This window comes from Nicotiana attenuata, unplaced genomic scaffold, assembly GCF_001879085.1.
Source record: "Nicotiana attenuata strain UT unplaced genomic scaffold, NIATTr2, whole genome shotgun sequence".
NCBI classification, from domain to species: Eukaryota; Viridiplantae; Streptophyta; class Magnoliopsida; order Solanales; family Solanaceae; genus Nicotiana; species Nicotiana attenuata.
In genome coordinates this window covers 116,090-138,052 of record NW_017673389.1, presented here as the reverse complement: position 1 = coordinate 138,052, position 21,963 = coordinate 116,090, and the positions used below count along the sequence as shown (strand labels likewise).

Here is a 21,963-nt window from a genome sequence, read left to right as displayed (position 1 = left end):
AGGATTTTAGCAACATTCCGTTCAAGATATTGAAGAACTTTCCTTCCATAATTTCCGTAGAGACTTCTTCTAATATTGTAGTAAACCATTCAATATTTGAAATTTGACTTTCAAATATTATTCAATCTATGACGCTTGGAGATTAAATCCCTGAAAATAATATTCCTTGATTATATTTTCTCGCATAAATTCATCACATGATGTTCTCTTTTCAATATTTGTTTGGATCTTTACCAACTTCTTTTTCCTTGAACAAACCTGCACAAGAATAAGTTTACCACAAGTAAATGCTATTTGATTAATAATTATATTGATTTGTTATCATCAAAATCAGTACGTGAAACCTTTAATATTTTTTGATATGATGATTTATTCCAAATCTTTAATATTTTTTGGAGCTTAAGTTATACACTATCCGTGTAAGAAATATTTTACTTTATCAAGTCAGTTAAAAAATATTTACAAGTAAGCCTTTTAAAATATGAAATTTATAATCCTTAAAATTAAATTAGTGGAATATAATTAAAACTTTCTATTTGTATGAAATTGATACATGCCAAATTTACCATTTGCTAACAACAACATCAACAAAAAAAATCCAGCTTAATCCGATACGTGGGGTCTAGGGAGGATAATGTGTATGCGGCCTTACCCCTACACTATAAAGCCAGAGAGGTTATTTTCGATAGACCCCCGGCTTAAGGAACGGTAAAAATAAAGCAACAGGCAATATAAACAGTAATGTAATAAGGTAATGGAAGCGAGTGACATAACAAGTAATAAAGAACTAAGAATAAAAGGATACAAGAATAATACTAGTACTACTGGTAAACCTAGGAGAAACTCACAAATGCGTAGGCAACCTACCACCTTAATCCTCGACCTCCACACCTTTCTATCGCGAGTCATGTACTCGGTTAGGTGAAGCAATGACATATCCTGCCTAATCACCTCTCCCCAATACTTTTTCGGCCTACCCCTGCCCTTCCTCAAAGCCCACTATGGTCAATCTCTCATGCCTTCTGACCGAGGCATCTATGTCTCTCCTCTTCACATGCCCAAACTAACCCAACTTCGATTCCCACAACTTGTCTTCCAGAGACCACTCTCACTTTGTCTCTAATAACTTCATTCTAATCTTGTTTTTCCTGATATGTCCACACATCCATCTCAACATACTCATTTCAGGCAACATACTCATTTCATAGCCGGTGAAAATTTTATTATTTGCTATAAAATAAAATTAGGTGTTGTACAAGTGAAGCTCGCGTTATCCTCAATTCTCCCGAACTCTGCTCCTCTTCCCATGCATATCCACTCCCTCAGCTTCATTCTGATCTATTCTTCACATATACCCCAATTTTGATTCCATTTTTTTGGCTCATTCTTCTCTTCATGCTTTCCTTCTTCCCTAGTTTCCCCACTGATCATCTCGATCTCTCGCTTTTCTTACGTACAAAATGAAGCTTTTCCCAATTTCCTCTGTCTTTCTTTTAAAAAAATAAAAAGAAATCTTCTGAAATACAAAATTCTGTGGAGTTGATGAATTCAAATCTTTTTGCATGTTTTAGAAATTAAAATATTTTCATTAAACAAATGACACTAACTTGGAATTAAAATTTAGTACTCCTAGTAGATTTGATTACATGGACGAAAGCAAAGACGATGGCGTGCATGGATGGGATCAGAATCCGAGTAGCACACAACCTGTTCGACAAAATGTTCAATCCAAAAGCCACCAGCTGAGAACATATACGGGGACGCACCACAAGCGTGAGCCCCACCAGCACCAGCTCCGCAATAATCGCAGCCTCGATGATCGCATCATTAATCACAATCATAATTATGGTTTGCCGCAAGAGGATTATTTATCAAACGATATTAAAGGCTCCTCTGATTTGGTTAATCAAAAGATTGAAGGTATTGGGCTGGCGGCCGATGGTTCAGATGATAAGAATCATGCATTGCCATTGCCGGAGTTTGAAGGAAGTGGGGGTGGAGTTGGAAACTTTAAAGTCTCAGCTCGTGCCCCTCTTCATCCTGCACGTCCTACTTACCTTGAGCTCAGGCCACACCCCCTCAAAGAAACCCAGGTGAACAAAATTAGTATTCCCTCTGTCCCATTTTCTGTGATGGTGTAATGGTGTTTTAATTATGAAACAAAAACTTTTAAAACTTGTGATCTAAAACAAGAGTAATAGACATTTGTCTAGCTCAATATATCATTGAGAGTATCATTCTTTTGACCGGCTAAAGATAAAAGTGTGTCATCATGGTCAATATTTTTATGGAGGAAATCGAGTGGAAAATGTTTTACCTTGGGGAATTGTTTGGTTGTTCATTAACCTATCTGACATATAGTACTGCTATTAGACAATGGCGGTGTCAGAGATTTATGTAAGGGGATTTTAAAAAAATTAGAACGTCAGACTTGAGATTTGAACCTGTGCCTAAAGCAATTTTGGACCCCTTTGCCACTTCATTATAACCAAAAAAAAAAAATCATTTTTACCCTATTTGCACGGTGTATTTTGTCAACGAAGGGGTTTCAATTGTACCCCTTTCCTTGACCTATTTCCTCCCTTGGTATTAGACGGAGAGCAGGGTATGATGATGGTGTTCTGTTATTATTTTTGAGCATTAAGGTTAACAACTAAGACACACATGTTGGTTAAAACAAGTGATATGGGATAAGAGTTTGAAATATATGTAAAAGGAAAATGACATCCACTCATAAGTGACGAAATAATTGTGCCTTTTGGTGAAAATATTTTCTTTAGAGAAAACAATTTACATACTAGAAACTGAATTATTCAAGAAAGATGATACCAAACACATCCAGCGTACTGTGTTAGTTTGTAGAAACAAGTGTATATGTTGGAAACACAGTTTTGAATGTGCATCGTCCACAAAAAAAAAAAGAAGATGAAATCAGGAATGAGTTACAAAATATTTAGAATGGATGGGGAGTTATTGATGTGTAACGCATGCACATCTCTACATTTTTTCCCCTTATTATCCTCTTTCCTTTTCTCTTTACAAAATTTTAATAACAATACAGGTTGGGAAATTTTTGAGGACTATTGCCTGTACAGCGACACAACTGTGGGCAGGACAAGAATCTGGAGTAAGAGTGTGGAATTTTTCAGATCAGTATGAGCCTGGAATGGGAGCTGGAGGTCGTGCAAGGAGAGGGGATGAGGATGCAGCACCATTTTATGAGTCGGCTGATATGTCACCCACATTATGTTTGATGGTTGATTCTGGGAATGAGTTGATCTGGAGTGGGCATAAGGATGGCAAGATTAGGTCTTGGAGAATGGACCATCCTAGTTCTGATGACTCCCCTTTCAAGGAAGGCCTCTCCTGGCAGGCTCATCGTGGTCCTATTCTTTCAATGGTGATATCTTCTTATGGTAATCTCTAGTTTTTCCTTGTTCGCGTTTTCAATTCATATATTAAATTAACCTATGATCCTAGTCAATGTTTATCATTTTGATCACCCTATTTAACTTCTATTGTTATCTTGTCTTACTGGTCTACCTCACTACCTTATCTTAGCTTTAATTATGCTGAAATAATCTTTTGCTTCTGATAGTGTTCCAAGAACAATATATCATAACTACTCACTTCTTGGATAACAATATATCATGACTACTCACTTCTTGGTCCAGGTGATATATGGTCTGGGTTTGAAGGTGGTATCTTACAAATTTGGCCACGTGAAGCAGTAAACAAATCTCTCTCTCTATCACCAGAAGAAACACACATGGCTGCTTTACTTGTGGAAAGGTCATTTGTTGACCTTAGAAGCCAAGTTACAGTTAATGGTGTATGTAATATCTCGTCTTCTGACATAAAGTGTCTGCTCTCTGATCATGTAAGAGGAAAAATCTGGGCAGCTGGATCTTTATCCTTCTCGTTATGGTATGTTCCTCTACATTGCTTCCAGATGAACATGATGTATGTATTTGTTTAATGTTTATTCATTAGGGAAGAGGTAAAACTTTCTGTACTGATTAATTGTTTAGCCACTAATTACCCTGATAGTTGGACAACTGCAGGGATGCACGGACTAGGGAACTCCTGAAAGTGTATAATATAGACGGTCAGATTGAGAATGGGGTTGATATGTCATCGATGCCAGACCAAGCAGTGGAGGATGAGAGGAATGTCAAGCTTGTCTCCAAATCTAAAAAAGAAAAGTCACAAGGAAGTAACTTTTTCCAGCGTTCACGCAATGCTATAATGGGAGCTGCAGGTGCTGTACGTCGAGTTGCAACAAAGGGGGCAGGGGCATTTGCAGAAGATAATAGGAAAATAGAGGCCCTTGTGCTTGCATCTGATGGGATGATTTGGAGTGGATGTTCAAATGGCTTACTTCTGCAGTGGGATGGAAATGGCAATCGTTTGCAAGATTTTCATCATCATCCTTGCGCTGTTCTATGCTTATGTGCTCATGGTTCTCGAATATGGGTTGGCTATGTAAGTGGTATGGTACAGGTCCTGGACCTTGAAGGGAACTTGCTAGCTGGTTGGGTTGCTCACAACGGGCCTGTAATAAAAATGGCAGTCGGGGATGACTATGTTTTTAGCTTAGCTAATCATGGAGGTATACGCGGATGGGCCCTCGCCACTCCAGGACCTATTGATAACATATTACCATCAGAAATAGCTGAGAGAAGATATTTATACACCAGAAAAGATAATTTTAGGATTTTGGTTGGTACGTGGAACGTTGGTGAAGGAAAAGCGTCACAGGAAGCACTGGCAACTTGGCTGGGTTCTGCAATTTCGGATGTTGGGATTGTAGTAATTGGGTTGCAAGAAGTAGAAATGGGAGCAGGTTTTCTTGCAATGTCTGCTGCAAAAGAAACTGTAAGCTATCAAAGCACACCCTTTACATCTTGTAAAGAAAATGGACCGTGTGCCTAACTCAACCTCAAAAGCTAGGTCATGAGGTTAGGATTGTCCAAGATCATATAAGAAAACAACAATTCATTCCCTCAACCAATGTTGGACATTCTAGCCCCTGCATGCCCAGGGCTAGACATTTGGAGCGTGGAAAATATAACATGGGAGTCCAACATTGAGTAACTAAAGAGTTGAGATGAGTCTAGCCCTAATATCATGCAAAGAATGTACCTTGGGCCTAACTCAATCTAAAACTAGCTCATGAGGTGAGGGGTTATCCAAATGTATATATGGAAACAACATCGCATTCCCTCCACCAATGTCCCAAAAACTAATTAAAAGGAAAAAAGAGACAAAGGCCAAATCATTGACTGAAGAGGGGGGCAAAGAGATATTCACCTTTGACTTCTTCTCCGCTTATTGACAGAGACAGTTTAACACATCTTATAGGGATCCTAGCTGATTTAATAGAAACACCACCTTCAACTGGCAAGTTTGGCATTCAATAGAAAACAAAAAGTAATTAAAATACTTGAGATCTATTATTCAGGCCCAAAAAGTCAAGAATCTATTAGCTAAAAGATTTGACAAGATACAATGTCTATTCTGTCTCTGATTGCTTATCAAATACCTGAGCATGATTAAGAGATTATAGGACATGGTCTACCATTGTATGTATCCTGTAGGTAGAATCCTAGATCTGCTAAAGGAACTTTTGCATTTCAAGAAGCAATCATTGAGCACAGAAAAGTTGTATACTCATTGGCTTATCTTCTTTTTTCAATTTGTTTTTATTGCATAGGGGGATCAGGGAGGAAGGGCAGATTAGTGGGAGTCAGACCCACACCTATTGTGTGGGAGACTCCCACTCACCACTAGGCTATAAGCCTTGGTGATGTACTGGATGGCTTTAAATGCTCAATTTAGTTAGCAAGACTTGCTCTCTTTAGCATCTCTTTTAATAGTTCCAAGTCTATCATTAATTCAATTTTGTATTAGATATTATTGATAATTGAGGATACTCATACTGGCAACCATGTCGATAGTGAAACCTTATACTTTCCTGATCTTGTCTAATGTGCATAGCATTATCCTGATCGCAATGTCAACTGTAGGTAGGACTAGAAGGAACTTCTAGTGGGCAATGGTGGCAGGATGCAATAGGAAAGACTTTGGACGAAGGATCAACTTTTGAAAGGGTAGGATCAAGGCAACTAGCTGGCTTGCTTATTGCTATCTGGTAAGAACTTATGATGGTTATTTTTAATGAGCTATTCTCCATTCTTCAAACTGAAATGGAAGTTGTGCCTCAAAAACCCCATTCTTCGTAAAACGTCGCATTTCGGACTGAATTAGCTGAAGTATTTCTTCCATTGGCTCCTGCCTATTCATACTACTAAAATATTATGTTTATTAACACCCTTTAACTTACTGCAACTATATTGGGATTATGGTGCAGTTGATTTATTGATTGTTAATCTTTAACTTAGGGTGAGAAAAACTCTTAGAGCACATGTGGGGGACCTTGACGTTGCGGCAGTTGCATGTGGTTTAGGACGTGCAATTGGTAATAAGGTAAGTATCTCTTCATGTTAAGAGGTATAGCAAATCCTTGATCTTGTCCAGATTAGAATTCATCAAACTATTTAAGTAGTCAAATTGGACAAAATTCTAGGTAGTCATTCAAGGTGAGGTAATGAAGATGATTGAGACACTACTTAAGACAATTATAAGGGCTTCATCTTATAGTCTAAGTTATTGTCTTTTTCTCCTTGAAAAGGGAAATGAACTGGCTGGCACAATGTTTTTATGGTTATACAATTATAATCCAGGGTGGAGTTGGTCTGCGGTTAAGAGTACTTGATCGGATTATGTGCTTTGTGAACTGTCACTTTGCAGCACATTTAGAAGCAGTCAACCGCCGCAATGCTGATTTTGACCATATATATAGAACAATGGCTTTCACTCGATCTTCTAACCTTCTTGACAATGCTGCTGGTATGCTGCGATACCTGTTTTTGACTTGCTCTCTTGTCTTCTCCACATATTTACTGTGGCTGCTTTACTCTTCTGGCCTGCCATGGATCCTCTCTCTTGCAGCTGGTGTTTCATCTGCTGCTCAAATGCTTCGTGATACAGATGTATGATGCAGTATTTGTGTTCATCAGTTTCATACCATCTTTACAATTGAACTAACGCTTAAAATCCTCTATAAAAGGCTGCAGCAATTAGTCCTAACGAGGGAAAGCCTGACCTTGCTGAAGCTGATATGGTGATTTTCTGTGGTGATCTTAATTATCGTCTTTTTGGAATATCTTATGACGAAGCAAGGGACTTTGTCTCGCAAAGATGCTTTGAATGGCTTAGAGAGAAAGATCAATTAAGGGCAGAAATGAAAGCTGGCAAAGTCTTCCAAGGGATGCGTGAAGCAATCATCAAATTTCCTCCAACTTACAAATTTGAAAAGGGGAAACCAGGATTAGGAGGTGAGATATATTTGTAAATGATTAACATGCGACTCAACATCTTACTTTCTTACACTTTGTTAAGTACTAGTTAAACTGTTTTTTTAGTGTGTTTGAATGACAAAGATATGTCCAAGAACCAGTTTGATATTGCCTTTTGGATTGTATTTCTTAATGCATGAAATGTCAAAAAGCACTGAAAGATGTTTTCTCTTTCCACCTTAGGATATGATTCTGGGGAGAAGAAACGAATTCCAGCTTGGTGTGACCGAGTGCTATATCGAGATAGCCGGGCAGCTCCTTCTATGGAGTGCAGTTTATGGTGCCCTGTAGTTGCTTCCGTCTTACAGTAGGTTTCTCAGTGCTCAGTAGGCTCTTTCTTGTTTCATGTAGAAACTAATTTCTCTTATGTGATAGGTATGATGCTTGCATGGAAGTGACCGAAAGTGATCATAAGCCCGTAAGATGCAAATTTAACATTGAAGTTGCCCATGTTGATAGATCAGTAAGGAGACAAGAGTTTGGGAAGATTTTCCGGTATAATGATAAAATCAGGTCTTTACTGGCAGAACTGCGTTATTTACCTGAAGTAGTTGTCAGCGCCACCCAGATATTTCTTCAGAATCAAGAAGCATTCAGCTTAATAATTACCAACAAAAGCAGACAAGATAATGCTTTCTTCCAAATCACTTGCCAAGGTCAATCAGCTATCAACGAGGACAAGCAAAAATCAGAGAATCGTCCCAAAGGTTCTTTTGGCTTTCCCCGTTGGCTTGAGGTGATTTCCAAGTCCATGGCTTATTGAACAATCACTCTTCTTGAGTCCCAATTTTTTTTTTTTTTTTTTTTTTTTTTTTTTTGGTGAATTTACTTATCCATCCGAAAGTTCACCGGCTATGAAAAGAGCGTAAAAATAGATTCAAGCTCCAAGGATTGTTTGTCCCTTATTTTTTTCAATTCTTGGCTTCTTACGTCATACTTATAGAGTGTCATCATAAAATGGATGAAGGCGAAACTCCCTCTACATAATACATTTTGTAACATGTTGTAAACAACAGAAAAAGCATACTTAATCCAGGAACCTGAGCCATAATACTTTACTTTCTATACTAAAAAAGAATAGCATTTTATACTACTCTGGACTGATAGTAGACCTCTTCTGCAAGCACTGCCAGCTTATAAGTTTGTCTGATTCAGGTCACACCTGCGGCTGGAATGATCAAATCTGATCAAGATGTCGAGATCTTGGTACGTCAAGAAGAGTTACATAATTCAGAAGATTCTGCAGATGGTATTCCACCAAGCAAATGGTCTGAGGACACAAGAGAAAAGGAGGTGATTTTGATGATCAATGTGAAAGCCAGTTGCTCGACTGAGGTAAGAACACATCAGGTACACCTCCGCTGCAGTTTCTCAGCTAATGCAGTATGCATGATTTCAAGAAGCAGTTCCAGAGGAAATGAAGGGAGCTCCCACCAAAGGTCAAACAGTTCCAGAAGAAATGAAGGGAGCTCTCACCACAGGTCAAACGGCTCCAAAAGAAATGAAGGGAGCTCGCACCACAAGTCAAACAGTTCCAGAAGAAATGAGGGGAGCTCCCACCACAGGTCTGTTCAACATGTGGGGAGTGCATCTGACATGATGAATGACCATCAAGGCTTTCATCGTACCTGATATCTGCATGAAAGCCTATAAACAAAAACAAAACAATTGCACCACAAGGTGGTTCCAAGCTATTTTCTTTGATGTAAAAGGTTGGGATTCCCTTTGCTGACAATAAGTGATAAATCTTGATGTATATACTCATAAGATGATTAGTGTGGAGCTTGGTATCCAGCTCAGAAATCTGGGCATAGAGTATTCTTTCCCTCTTCCATTTTTGCAGTAGAACTAGGTTCCTAGATTTTTTATTGTTAATATTATCTCAACATTATATGATAAATTTTGCAGTTTTGATCAGTCGAAAGCTGTTTATGATTCACCAAAAGACTACTTGGCTGTAGATATGCACGATTCTTGCCAATTCTTTATTGTACAGTTCTTTTTTTGACTAAGCTATTCTCAGTCGTGTTGCATTCATGTTACATTCAGAGAATGGCTGCTCTGCAAGTCTCGTGCCCTGCATTTATGCTGATATGCATGCCAAGAAACATAAAAGATGCTGGATATATTGTGATTCTGATACCTCGTTGTAATTACCACCTGAGTCTAGAATCAAGATACTCTAGATGGGGAAGAAAGAAGGAAGTAAAAAATTGTTAGATGACGCAAATAAGGTAAGAATGAAAGCAAGAAACTTTATCTTGATTTGAGTTCTTCCATGGTCCGGGACCAGGCCTAGTTGACTCATCCCAAAACTGAATACACTACCTCAACCAAACAGTGCTGTCTCATCAGCTCAAAATCGTGTCAAAGGGGAGAACGAAGAACGTAACAGGTGGACCAAGTTTGAATGACGGAGAGCTCGTTCTAGGTGTTGTCGAAATTTGGCATCATTCAGTGACACTTCGATTCATGGACCGACTTGTCTGGAAAGGAATCCATGGTTCGTATCACTGATGGTATGAAGGTTTCTAGCTGATTGGTATGTATCTTCTCCAGAGCTGTGCTTGTAGCCAAAATGTTGTTTACTGGATGCGATGTGGCATCAATGTATCCTTCATATTAGCACTACAAAGGATGAGGCTGAGGTTATTCGTGGCGACTCTAGGGTCATTGGGAAAAGTATAGTCGCTGAAACTTATTCGTGGCGATAGGTGGAAACAAGGCTACAAACACCTAGCTTTGGTGGTCAGCGCTCTCAGGTCTTATGCTCACTGTGTAATAAAGAAAATTGACAATAGAGGTGACATTTATATTGTACATGAAATTTCACTTCTTTCAGCGTACATTCCTGGACTTCTTTATATATATACACAGACACACTAGGAAAGGCTGCTGGCACAAAGAATAGAATGACCTGCTCCTCAATCTTGCTAAATGCACAAACTAGAAACTCTTAGCCAACTGAAAATAACAGGCAAAATTGGAGAACTTGCTCAAACTAGAGATTCTGCTCCTTTAAAACCTACTAATTGTCAATCTTGAACTGAGACTTCCCTTTCCTTGAGACACAATGTTGTGCTCCTATTATCTTACAAGCTCAACTTTCACAGAACTAGCTCATTCTCAGGGCTTAGCTTGTTCTTCATGTTGGCAGAATTCTAACAAATTATGGCAGCTGGAAAAGATGGACCTTCATGATGAGGCAAAAAAACTATCATAAAATCTACAATGACACCATTTTGTTTGATGAACTAAGAAGTTGATCAGGTATATAGGCATAAAAATAAATAGCAGCCATCCCCACATTCTTGATACGGAGCGCCTATCTGGTGTGCTAGTATTGTAGCCATATAGTTAGTTAACTTCAAGAAAGCATGCTTCTCGAGACTGTCGCATTTTTATGAGGCAAAAACTGAAATATCTGCTAAGGCTTCATTTTGAACTTGTACGGAATATGTTTGCAACAATTCAGTGGTTGCAGGAACCCACATTAGAGAATTTTGCGGGGACAGATATAATAGAAATATTATTGAGAATCTATTGAAACTCTCTGCTCATTTGTTCCTAAGCAGCACAGATCCTTTTTGTACTTTCACCATTCTGAATCTGATGCCATGGCAGAAGTTCTTGGACCTCATGGTTGAGAACTGCATATATTTGCTTATAGTTTTAATTACAAAGCTCCGTGTTTTATGCCATAGGCAGAAAGCTGCCTGATTGTTCTTCCTAGACTGCATACATCCTCTTGTAGTTCTCACTGCAAAGCTCCGTATCTGATGCCACAGACAATGGAAAAGAACGTGAATGAGTCTCATCTCTTCTAATGCTCCTCAGCCTCGATTCTTCTAGCCTATGTTGAACTACACAATAGCACATGGAGCCAATTGTAGTGAGCATTATTATGCTCCCAATTACAGTTGCATAGACAGCAAGCCATCTTTCCTTAGATCCAACTACCACGTAACTAAGAGAGATAAAGGCGATCGAGATGAAGAGGCAAGCTGCCCACATGAGCTTGTTTATCCAAAACATGAGTCGCTTCTTTGCTTTCTGTTCAATCACGACCACGGATGTCTGGACCACGACAACAGCAACTGAAATAAACAAGGCCATACTGTCGAACAAGAAGAAGATTATGAAAGCTGCTTTTCTGCCTATGTTTGCTTCGCCAAGAGAAAATCCATCTGTTTTCTCTTCAACATATTGGCCAGGTACAGTGAAGATGGCAGCAAAAGCAACAGTGGCAATAAGTACAGCGACAACTGTTGCATTGTTGATGGCATTATTAAGACCACTAATGTGGAGCTTCTTCACCTTCAATGCAATTTTTCGTACTCTGAAGCCAGTCTGCCGACTCTGTTGGAGCTGGGAGTGCACATCATGTTTTATGTCACTGACAGTCTGCTTGAGTTGCTTTGCAGCAGGAGGGGGATTCCCGTGATCTTTGGAATGGGTAGCTCCGGCCTCTTTCAAAATAGAAACAAGCTCTGGAGTTCCAAACTTTTCTGCAATATCAAGAACCGTTTCTCCAGCCTTATTAATGGCATTGAGATCGATGCCCTCAATTGATATAAGACATTGCACCATCTGCAATTACGCATAGCGGAATTTTATTAGGACGGTTTTCCTAGATTGAACATGCAAAAGACATTGTACCATCTGCAATTACACATAGCGTAGTTTCATACAGACAACTAAAAAGGACACATGAAGTAGGACTTTGGTTTTCCTAGATTAAAAAAAAAAATTATAACCAGAGAATATATCTCAAAATCTTTCTGTCACTTAAACTGGCCGGAACATCAAATGCACAATTTCGAGCTAGAGACTGCACAGTAGCTTGATTCTTGATGTCCCTAATGAACATTTTAAACATAACAGAAGAACAAGCCTGCACTTGGAAACGTACTTGGGAGCTATATCGCCAAGGTATCATATATGTAAAAACAATAATTTAGCAGTGACCATATGTAAACGACCTAATCCCAGAAAAAATGGATTCGGAAGAAACAAGCAAGATAACATTTTGCTTGTTCGTCCTTCTGGTTTCTTTTTTCCTTGTGGTTGAATTAAGTAAGCTATCTTGCTTTCAGGAGGCATCGAAATCAGTTAGCTGTTTACGTCAGCTCTTACAGACTTTAGGTTTAGTGATAAAGAAAATACAGGATTTTCTGGAAGGAAAAGCGCATTTTGGTGACAAATAAGCTACTTTTCTCTTAAATATATATGAGTCCGTTTATCAGTTTTAGTTGGAAATTTTTAAAAACGTTCCAACATTTCAAAAGATTTTCCAGATTAGTAAATAAGATTAAAATAATGATATAATTATTAAATATTTCTCCAACTTCTACATCAAGTCATCAATGAAGTACCCCTTTTTGGTTGCTCTTATGTCAAACACAGCCATCTAAGATAAGCTACTTCTGAATGAGCAACTTATCACGTTCGTACAAAGAATGCAGCTTATGTGGGTCAAAATTTTCATATTAAATTAAAGTAACAGACACTGACCAAGTGCGTGCAAATCATAGAATAAAGTCAGATCATGTGTGTGAGGACATGATATATGACAATAAAAGATTAAGTGTTTCTAAATATTCCTTCTCTCCAGGAATATAACTGTCTAGCAAGGAAACTGGAACTTATCAGTAACTCATTTCAATAACCATTTTGTGGCACGAAAAGAACTCACTCTTCACCTGCCCATTATCCCTCAAGTTTGAAACTTTCTTTCTTGATTAACCAGATAAACAGCATTTGCTCAATCTACGAGCATTTCTTCAAGATAGAAAACACATACTACATTCGCCTCACATATAAAAAATCTCAACTTCGTGGAAGTTGCTTTACGAGAAAAAATAGGTTAAACAAGCAAACCTGTACTCTTCCCTTTCTTGTTGCAATATGAAGTGCTCTGTTTCCTTTGTTATCTTCCAAGGCCAATACAGAAGGATTTGGTTTGATTAATTCAAGCACGATATCAACATTTTGTCCCTTTGCAGCCATGTGTAGGGCAGTCTGGCCTTTTTTATCTGTTCTAAAACCAATATCAGGATCCTTGCTCAGAAGGGATCTAACTATCTCCAAGTGGCCCATTCTTGCTGCTGTATGGAGCACAGTTTTTCCATTGTTTCGAGCAATCTTAACCAGGTTTGAATCAATCTCCAGAAGCATATTTACTACATGAATATGTCCCTGTGCAGCTGCTGTGTGTAACGCCGTAGAATTGGATGAATCTGTGGTCATGACTAGGTTTGGAAATGAATGCAGCAGTTCCTCCAGTACATCTGCAATTTTATCCCCAAAGCTGTTTACAAGTGCAAGCAAGAATCCTAGGAGACTATATTGAGAAACAAGCTTGAAACAACAATAAAAGATCAAGATATGACCACTAAAGTTTCTTTTTCCGGTCTCCACAAACATATAAGCTCTAATGTGATCAAGTTACACAGGCTAAGTGTTAGGATCGGGGTTCCAGGTGATATGTGCAGTTTGATAAAACAAGCCCTAACGACAAAATTAAGACTACGAAGAGAAATGCACCAAAAAGAAACAAAGATATATGTGGTTCGATCATCAGATATACGTCCCCAGATGGAAATTAGCAATCTACCATTTCAGATATGGTATAAGAGAGAGTGAAATTAGCAATCTACTCATTCAATTCTTTCTCATTTAAGATGTGCTTAAATATATCAATGGAGTTCATTCTAGTTCTTAGTACTACGTAATTGTTATCTTTGAGTTGTACTACTGCTTGTAAACATTCCAATTTAGTTTCTTTAATTCTTGAGCACATTACAGGTAATCAAAATGATTAATAATTTCAGCAACTAGGCTTGTGGAAACTTGTGTATCCATAATTATCTATATTCTTACTCAATCCTACAGTGAAATGGTCAAACAAGAAGTTTAAGACAGAAATAATCTGTACTACAGCATATCAAATTAAAGGTCTGGAAACTCAGATCCAGGATAGAAGTTGAACACTCTATTTACAGATATTAGTAGTGATAAATTGCATGTGAAGTACCAATTTCAAGTCCACAATATACCAAATAAAGCACAATTATCCTTGAAGTCCACATTTATACTGGAAACTTTGACTCTTCAAAAGCAAATCTGAAAAGTTAATTCAGACCTCAACTTTCTCTTATTCCTTTTTTTGTTCTTTTTTCTTTTTAATTGGGGGGGTTTCTGTGTTAGAAGACTCACCAAGATGACCCTGCCTTGCTGCAACATGGAGAGTATCATAGCCATTATTTGCCACAATTGAAGCAGTTTCAAAGTCTAAATGTTTCAAGAACTCTGCAACAACCAAACTGTGGCCATTCTCAGCAGCAACATACAAAGCAGTCTCACCCTCTTGGTTTTGCTTACATAGCAAATCTTTTATGCCTTTCTCATCAAACTTGTCAACAATTTCTTTCACTTTTCCTAAATTCCCTCCTCTAGCTGCAAGGTGGAGTATCGAATCCCCTCGTCTCCCCGGTGATTCCTTACCCCTTTTCCTCTCACCACCAAAACTCAATTGCCTCTCCATCCTAAAGCTTTTCTGCTTTTCCATTATTCTTCTAAAGCTTTTCTGCTTCTCCTTCGCCCCATTTCGAAAACTCTGTTGCTTTTCCATTGTTGGACCCTGGAAACTAACCTGTTTCTCCATTCAATCCAAAATCTTAATTGATTTCTTTCTTGTATATCAGTTCTCCTTATAATAAAGATCCCAACTTTTTCCACTTTCAAGAACTACAAAGGTTGAAACTTTTCGTCATCATCACTTCAATTTGGGAAGGAATTTACTAAAATATCACCTTTTCCACATTTCTAGCTAAGAATCTATAGTAGCATTGGTTCCATGGGAATCAGAAACTAAAAATACCTGCCCTACAAAAATTTGAAGCGATAAAAACAACCTTTTACGTTATGAGTCTTGAAGCTATCAAGAAGAAGCAAATCACAGGTCAAAAAAGTAACAATCTTTCAGTGGATTTACAGAACAGGAAAACAAAGCAAGAACTCAAATTAAATAAATTGAGATAAAAGAACTGATCTTTATAGAGCTCAACTTCATTTTTTATGAAACCCCAGAAGCTGAAAATCAGAGAATCTTGTTTGGTGACAGATGAAATCTTGAAAAACCCCAAAAAATATCAAGAAAAGGAAACACCATTAACCTTATGGTATATACCATTTACATGTATAATAATACCAAAAGCAGTATATAAGCAACAAAAAAGTCACTGAATCCAATGGCTTTGCCCATGTCAGGCTCTACGAGACACGGTTACTATTTGAAGATTTTTATTATAAATATTTTAACTGAGTGCTCCCTCCGTTTCAATCATGTGAACCCAGAGAAATTTAAAAAAATAAAGAAACTTTTGAATTTATAGTGTAACACAAGCCATATAAATTATTACATAAATATAAATTATTTCCAAATAAAAAAAAAATCATTATTTTTGGCACGAATTAAAAATAAAAATAGATTCGAAGGGATGTAATATTAATTATTATTACTCTATCCCAACAGAAAAGACTTCTCCTTTTTACTTTTTGGTTACTTAAAGAGGCAACTTGTTAGTCGCCATTGATATTAACATCAAACGTGCACTAAAAGACAGACAGAGATACATACAGCTGAGAGCAGGGGGGCCATTGGTATACATTTGCTATATATATTGTGCAAGCATGAGATGATAAAGATAATTGGTGGGCTCCTCTATGTTGCAAGCGAACTACCAATTTCAAACTAATTTAAGGGGGGGGGGGTTTTGACACGTTACCCACAAAAACAAAATTATTTATTTTTGTCTATCTATTTATTTTTCTACCCATAAATTAATTATATTTCTTACCCATAGTAATTTTTGTGGGGGGAATTTTTTCTTTATTCTCCAATTCTTTTTATTTCTATGCTTCTTTTCTTTCTTTTCTTTTTTTTTCTTTTCTCCTTTTCTTTTTTCCCGTTTTCTTCTTATTTTTTTTCTTTTTTCCTTTTCTAATTTCATTTAACTTCTTTTTTTTATATTCTTTTTCTCTTCATAATCTACTTTCATTTACTGTTTTCGCTATTTTTTTATTATTCTTTTTTTAATATTATTACTAAAGAAAAATCAAATTGTGTACCAATTAAATGTAGCTAATACAACCAAAAAATATTAACTAACATTTGATACCAGTATAGTATATAGATATACCAACAGGGTATACAATTATACGCAAAGAGTTAAAAAAAGTATAATTCAATTATTAAACTGAAATAATATCAGTTGTCAATAAAAACTTTAAAAAAATCTAAAAGGATCTAATTGTAAGAGTATACCGTTACATCATATAGCATACTGTAATTTTTATTTTTATTTTGCATTTTCAGTTTGCCCCTCACGCTAGGTAAAAGCTTAAAGCAAATTAAAAGGGAAAAGGCAAGTGAATTTACGTGTAATAAGTATACTATTATAGTATATTGTATATTATTATAGCATATTGTTACAGTATATTGCATAATTATTACAGTATACTATAACAATATATTGTATACTATAATAGTGTACTGTTGCAGTATAACTATATACTCCTACAGTATATTGTATACTGTAGCGGTATACTGTTAGGTAATTGTGTTCTTCTTTGATTATTACAATATACCGTTGCAGTATATTGTAAACTATAATAGTATACTGTTGCAGTATAGCTATATACTCATACAACATATTGTATACCGTAGCAGTATATCATTGGGTAGCTGTGTTCTTTTTCGATTTTTAGCTGAAATTTCCAACTCAATCACCTCAAATCAGCTCCAAATGTTATCAGATTTCAGTATGAACTTCTAGAAGGCATTATAAGCAATATTTAACAACACCCACTTTGAATCAAACAAGAAATCTACAAAATAAAAATTTTAAGCCAAGGCAAGAGCAAGAGCTAGGGAAAGAACAATCAAGAAAAAGTAGAGCAGAATTAAAACTAGCCAGAGGTCAACTTCTCAGATAATCAGATCTAATTTCTTTTTGAAGAAGGATATAAGGGAAATGGAAGAACAATTTTGTAAGAACAAATTACAAGTAAGTCAAGAAATAGCAAACAAGAAAATAATTCAAGGATCTGGAGTTACTAAAATTAAGACCAAGCCTTCTTTAATCTTGGGTCTTCACCCAAATTTCTCTGCTCCTATAGAGTCATCAACTACCTACTAGGGGTAACCTGAAGTTGTGCCCTCGTCCAAATTATCAGTGTAGAAAGGTAATATAGCTTCTCATGCGGCCTTGGCTGGTGATACGAATCTCATTTGCATCAATGGGTGTTTCTACTCTTGGCTTTTCCACCTTCTGGTATCGATCCATCTATTATTAATAACAACAAATCAAGTCAAAAATCCAAAGAAGAAATTACTACTAACTCAGGAGAAAGAAGACAAATTTGGATTTGTTAGGAGTGTAAAAATGGAAACTAGGGTTTGAGAGATGGGATCTGAAACCTGAAGTTGTACCCTCGTCCAAATTGTCATTGTAGAAAGAAGAGCTATTTTAATAGAATAAATAAATAAGCGGGTAAATAGTTTGGGCCGCATGGGTAGGAGTAGTAAATAATTTGGGCCTGGGCATTAAAGGGTAAATAATCTAGAATTAATGGGTATAAAGTGAGATTTTCTCATTTAAGTGGGTGTTTGGATTATGGGTGTCAAGGGGCCGGGCCGGGCTAGAGGAAAAGGAGACCGGCCGGTCTCCGTACTGGTCCGGTTACCGATTTCAAAATATCGGTCTTAGCGAGTCCGAGCATCGCCAGTGAAAATTTGAACTGGAACGATTCCGGGCCTAAGGGGCCGGGTCGAGCCGGTTTTATTTTAATTTTTTTTACCTATTTTGTATAGCTATCGTAATTTATATTACGATAAAGTAAAAATATATAACATAAAACAATCTGTTTGAATAAATTTTAAAGGCTTTAAAAGCCTTATATTTGGAATTTTGAATAAAAACTTCAAAGGCTTTAAAAGACTTATATTTGAATATTTCATTAAGAATTTAAGATAATACAATAATGTGAAGAAAAAAATTAACTTATAATTTGCAAGTTCTTTTTTTTAATTCAAACTTGCAAATTAAAGTTTGCATTTTACAACAACTAAATTTAACAAAAAAGAGAGTAAATTCAAATTTAAATTATTAAATATAATCTTGAAACTTCAAAGGTTTTGCATTGCCTTAGTAAGTTCTTCATAATCAATATGAACTTCTTGGCCATTTTCTGGAGTGTTAAATTCATATGGGTTACCATGTGTTAATATATCTCCAAGTTCCTCGTCTTCTAGTTTATCAACATCTTCACGTCCTTGATTTCTTCATTCCGATCTAATCCAATCTTTGGAACATACTAAAACTTCCAAAGAATTGCTTCCCAATGAGTAACAGGTGTAACTAGTTGTTGTCTTGCTTGACTAAATGTCTCTCTGATGCAACAATTGAAATTGACACATTTAGCACGTCCCGAGCCATTGCGTAAAGAACATGAAATTGCTTTTCATTTTCATGCCACCATGCCAACGGTGAAAATTCCTTTGTGCGAGGCTCTGTTTGCTTTTGTAAGTAGAAATGAAGTTCATCAATGTTCCTGCTACTGGTTTGAGTGAAAGAAAATGTAGACCAAATATTAAATTCATCAAGGCCTTCATCTTCTTCCAGAGTAGTAGATGTAGTAGAAGCAGTACAATGAATAGTGAGATTAACATTGCCTACATTATTAGCAGCATCATCAATTATATTTTCATAATAAATATATATTATTGTTGTAAATAATCATTTAGTTTGTCTATACAACAATATATATCTAGGGTTTCAGTTGGTCCAATCTCCATATAAGTATATAAAACATTGATTAATTGGTGACAATTAGACATCTTAATAGAATGATTTAAAACAGCACCAACTAAGTAAATAGGAGGAATTAGAAAGAGATATTTTTTGAATTTTGCTTGCATTTTTCCAACATCATCCTTATATTTTTCTTTCTTCTTAAAATCAGAGAGTAGAAAAGAAATTTCAGCTATATGTACTAAAGTCATAGTAACAGTAGGGTAATATGCTCCAGAAAACTCAATAGTAGTTGTATAAAATTTATGTAAAAATTTAACAACATCATTAATGGCCTCTTAAGTGTTAGTTGTTAACATACGGTTTGGATCAGTACAATGCGCATTAGCAACTTCAGTTATAGGCAATTTGTAGCAACATTTTAAAAATAAGTATGTATAATTTCATCTAGTAACAATTTCATCTGGCATGAATCTGGGGTTAAGGTTATGTTCGATACACTTAGTCTTAAATTCTCTAATTCTAGATTGTCTATTATTTCCTTGAATAATACCAACTGCTCTTCTAACATGAGTAATCTCGGTCGAAAATAAATCAAGGCCACTTAAACGATTAAATTATAAACATGACATGCACACCTAACATAAAAAATTTCGTCAAGTGGTGGTTGCGATTGTAGTCTTAATATTGAAATAGATACCTTTTTCCATACAATAATTATCATCTATCCAATGACATGTAATTGTCAAATAATCATTTTCATTAAAAGCATGGCCAGTATCAGAAGTTAGAGAAACTCTACAAGGAAGGTGGTCAAACAAATAATGTATCTATGTCTGATATTGTCCATGAAGTCTAAAGATATCAGATCTACAAGTATTTCTAGGGATACCTTTAGATAAATGACTATAAATCCTTTGAATATACATAAAAGATATAATGAAGAAGCAAAAGAAAAAGGTAGACAACCCAAAACAATCATTTTTGCTAACTCCTCACGATCCTTCATTTTATCATATTTCATAAGTCCTCCAGTACTAGGGTTTAGAGTTCCTTGATTTTCATCTAAATCAGAGCCTCATTCTATAGGATGAGTAACTCTCATATGTCTATTAAGTGCTCCAGTCCCCCCAAAACTTCCTCCACTCTTATGTTTAAAATCATCTTTACAAAATTTGCATCTAATTCTATTAGTATTTTCTATTTCGTCAAAATATTTCCAAACTTTACTTCTCCTTCTCCGATGACTACTAGTCGGGGCCACAGGCGCTCTACTACTGGTGCCACGACCACCATCCCTGCTACCAACTCCAACACTACTAGGTGTAGGTGGTGTCTCATCTTCAATTTCCAATTCAATATCTTCTATACCGTAATTATAACGACCCGGTTGGTCGCTTTGAGTTTTACAGTCCTGTTCTCCCATTTACTGCTTATTATGTGTTCAATTATAATTATGTGACTTTTCGGGGAGGTTTCAGAATGAATGGAAACACTTAGTTCCAAGAATTAAAGTTTAAGTTAAAATAATTGTCGGATGATGAAAAATATGTAAACGGCCTCGAAATAGAGTATTGATGATTCCAATAGCTTTGTATGGTAATTTTGGACTTAGGAGTGTGTGCGAAAAATTATTTGGAAGTCTGTAGTTAAATTAGGCTTGAAATGGCAAAAATAGGAAATTTAAGTTTGAAAGTTTGACCCGGGAGTTGACTTTTTGATATCGGGGTCGAAATCAAATTCTGGAAATTAGAATAGGTCCGTTATGTCATCTATAACTTGTGTGCAAAATTTGAGGTCAATCAGACTTGATTCGATAGGTTTTGGCATCGAATGTAGAAGTTGGAATTTCTTAGCTTCATTAAGCTTGAATTGAGGTATGATTCGTATTTTTAGCGTTGTTTGATGTTATCTAAGGCCTCGACTAAGTTGTATGATGTTTTAGGACTTGTTGGTATATTTGTTCAAGGTCCCGATGGCCTCGGGTGAAGTTCGAATGGTTAACGGATCAAAAATTAGACTTGGAGTAATTTTGGAAATTTTCCAGTTCTGGTGCATTCGCACCTGCAATGGAATTGGTCGCAGGTGTGCGATCGCAGAAGCGACAATGTGGTCGCAGAAGCGGACTGGGCAGAGTGAGGCAGTGGTCGCAGGTGCGGGAAGGTGGTCCACAGAAACGGAGTCGCACCTTTGATGGGGTGATCACAGAAGCGGAAATGGTGAAGGAGGTGTACAGCGCAGGTGCGGAAGTATTTTCCGCAGATGCGGAGTCGCGTCTGTACTTGGCTCACCGTAGAAGAGAAGGCAACCTTGTGGACAATCGCAGAAACGGAAATCTGGGTCGCACCTGCGAGACCGCTGATGCAGCTAAGTGAGTCGCAGGTGCGAAAGCCCCGGGCAGTATACATTTCGAAGGGTCCTAGATTTTCCTCATTTTTGGACCTTTCAAACACGATTTTGGGGCGATTTTCGAGCGGAATTTCACGGGAATTCTTGAGGTAAGTCCCCTGTGATCATTGTTAGTCAATAATATTGAATTTCATCGAATATACCGTCTAGATTATGTATTTTTGAGGTGTAAATCGGGAATTTGGACCTAGGGATTTGAAAATAAGATTTGAGGATTTTGAGGTCGAGTTGATGTCGGAATTTGGTAAAATTTGTATGGTTGGACTCGTGGTTGAATGGATGTTCATATTTTGTAACTTTTATAGGGGTTTCGAGAC

At 36.8% G+C, this 21,963-nt stretch overlaps 2 protein-coding genes across 3 annotated transcripts; one reads left to right on the top strand and one right to left on the bottom strand.

Moving 5' to 3' along the window:
* The first annotated feature begins 1,164 nt into the window (after positions 1–1,164).
* LOC109216245 (type I inositol polyphosphate 5-phosphatase 12-like) lies at positions 1,165–9,338 on the top strand. 2 transcript variants are annotated; one of them, XM_019380387.1, is made up of 12 exons: positions 1,165–2,093; positions 3,062–3,416; positions 3,675–3,927; positions 4,065–4,878; positions 6,030–6,154; positions 6,405–6,489; positions 6,747–6,912; positions 7,015–7,055; positions 7,133–7,400; positions 7,605–7,728; positions 7,797–8,157; positions 8,577–9,338. In XM_019380387.1, the coding sequence occupies exons 1-12, from the start codon at positions 1,647–1,649 to the stop codon at positions 9,051–9,053; spliced, it is 3,516 nt and encodes a 1,171-aa protein (XP_019235932.1). In that variant the 5' UTR covers positions 1,165–1,646; the 3' UTR covers positions 9,054–9,338. The 2 variants fall into 2 exon arrangements, with proteins under 2 accessions (XP_019235932.1, XP_019235931.1); XM_019380386.1 differs by having other exon boundaries at positions 6,747–7,055.
* Positions 9,339–10,456: 1,118 nt separating this feature from the next.
* Positions 10,457–15,796, bottom strand: LOC109216246 (ankyrin repeat-containing protein At5g02620-like). Its single transcript, XM_019380388.1, has 3 exons — positions 14,640–15,796; positions 13,302–13,711; positions 10,457–12,011 (listed from the first exon to the last, which is right to left on the bottom strand). Exons 1-3 carry the CDS (start codon positions 15,085–15,087, stop codon positions 11,151–11,153), a joined length of 1,719 nt encoding a protein of 572 aa, XP_019235933.1. The 5' UTR covers positions 15,088–15,796; the 3' UTR covers positions 10,457–11,150.
* Positions 15,797–21,963: the final 6,167 nt, after the last annotated feature.

Bases quoted from the DNA above. Each gene is read 5' to 3' on its own strand.
- LOC109216245 (XM_019380386.1), top strand. From the start codon at position 1,647: ATGGACGAAAGCAAAGACGATGGCGTGCATGGATGGGATCAGAATCCG. The intron at 3,928-4,064 runs GTATGTTCCTCT...GGACAACTGCAG, and splicing joins TCTTTATCCTTCTCGTTATG to GGATGCACGGACTAGGGAAC. The intron at 4,879-6,029 runs GTAAGCTATCAA...TGTCAACTGTAG, and splicing joins TGTCTGCTGCAAAAGAAACT to GTAGGACTAGAAGGAACTTC.
- LOC109216246 (XM_019380388.1), bottom strand. From the start codon at position 15,087: ATGGAGAAACAGGTTAGTTTCCAGGGTCCAACAATGGAAAAGCAACAG. The intron at 13,712-14,639 runs GTGAGTCTTCTA...ATAAAATTGCAG, and splicing joins AGCAAGGCAGGGTCATCTTG to ATGTACTGGAGGAACTGCTG. The intron at 12,012-13,301 runs GTTTGCTTGTTT...GCGTAATTGCAG, and splicing joins CAAGAAAGGGAAGAGTACAG to ATGGTGCAATGTCTTATATC.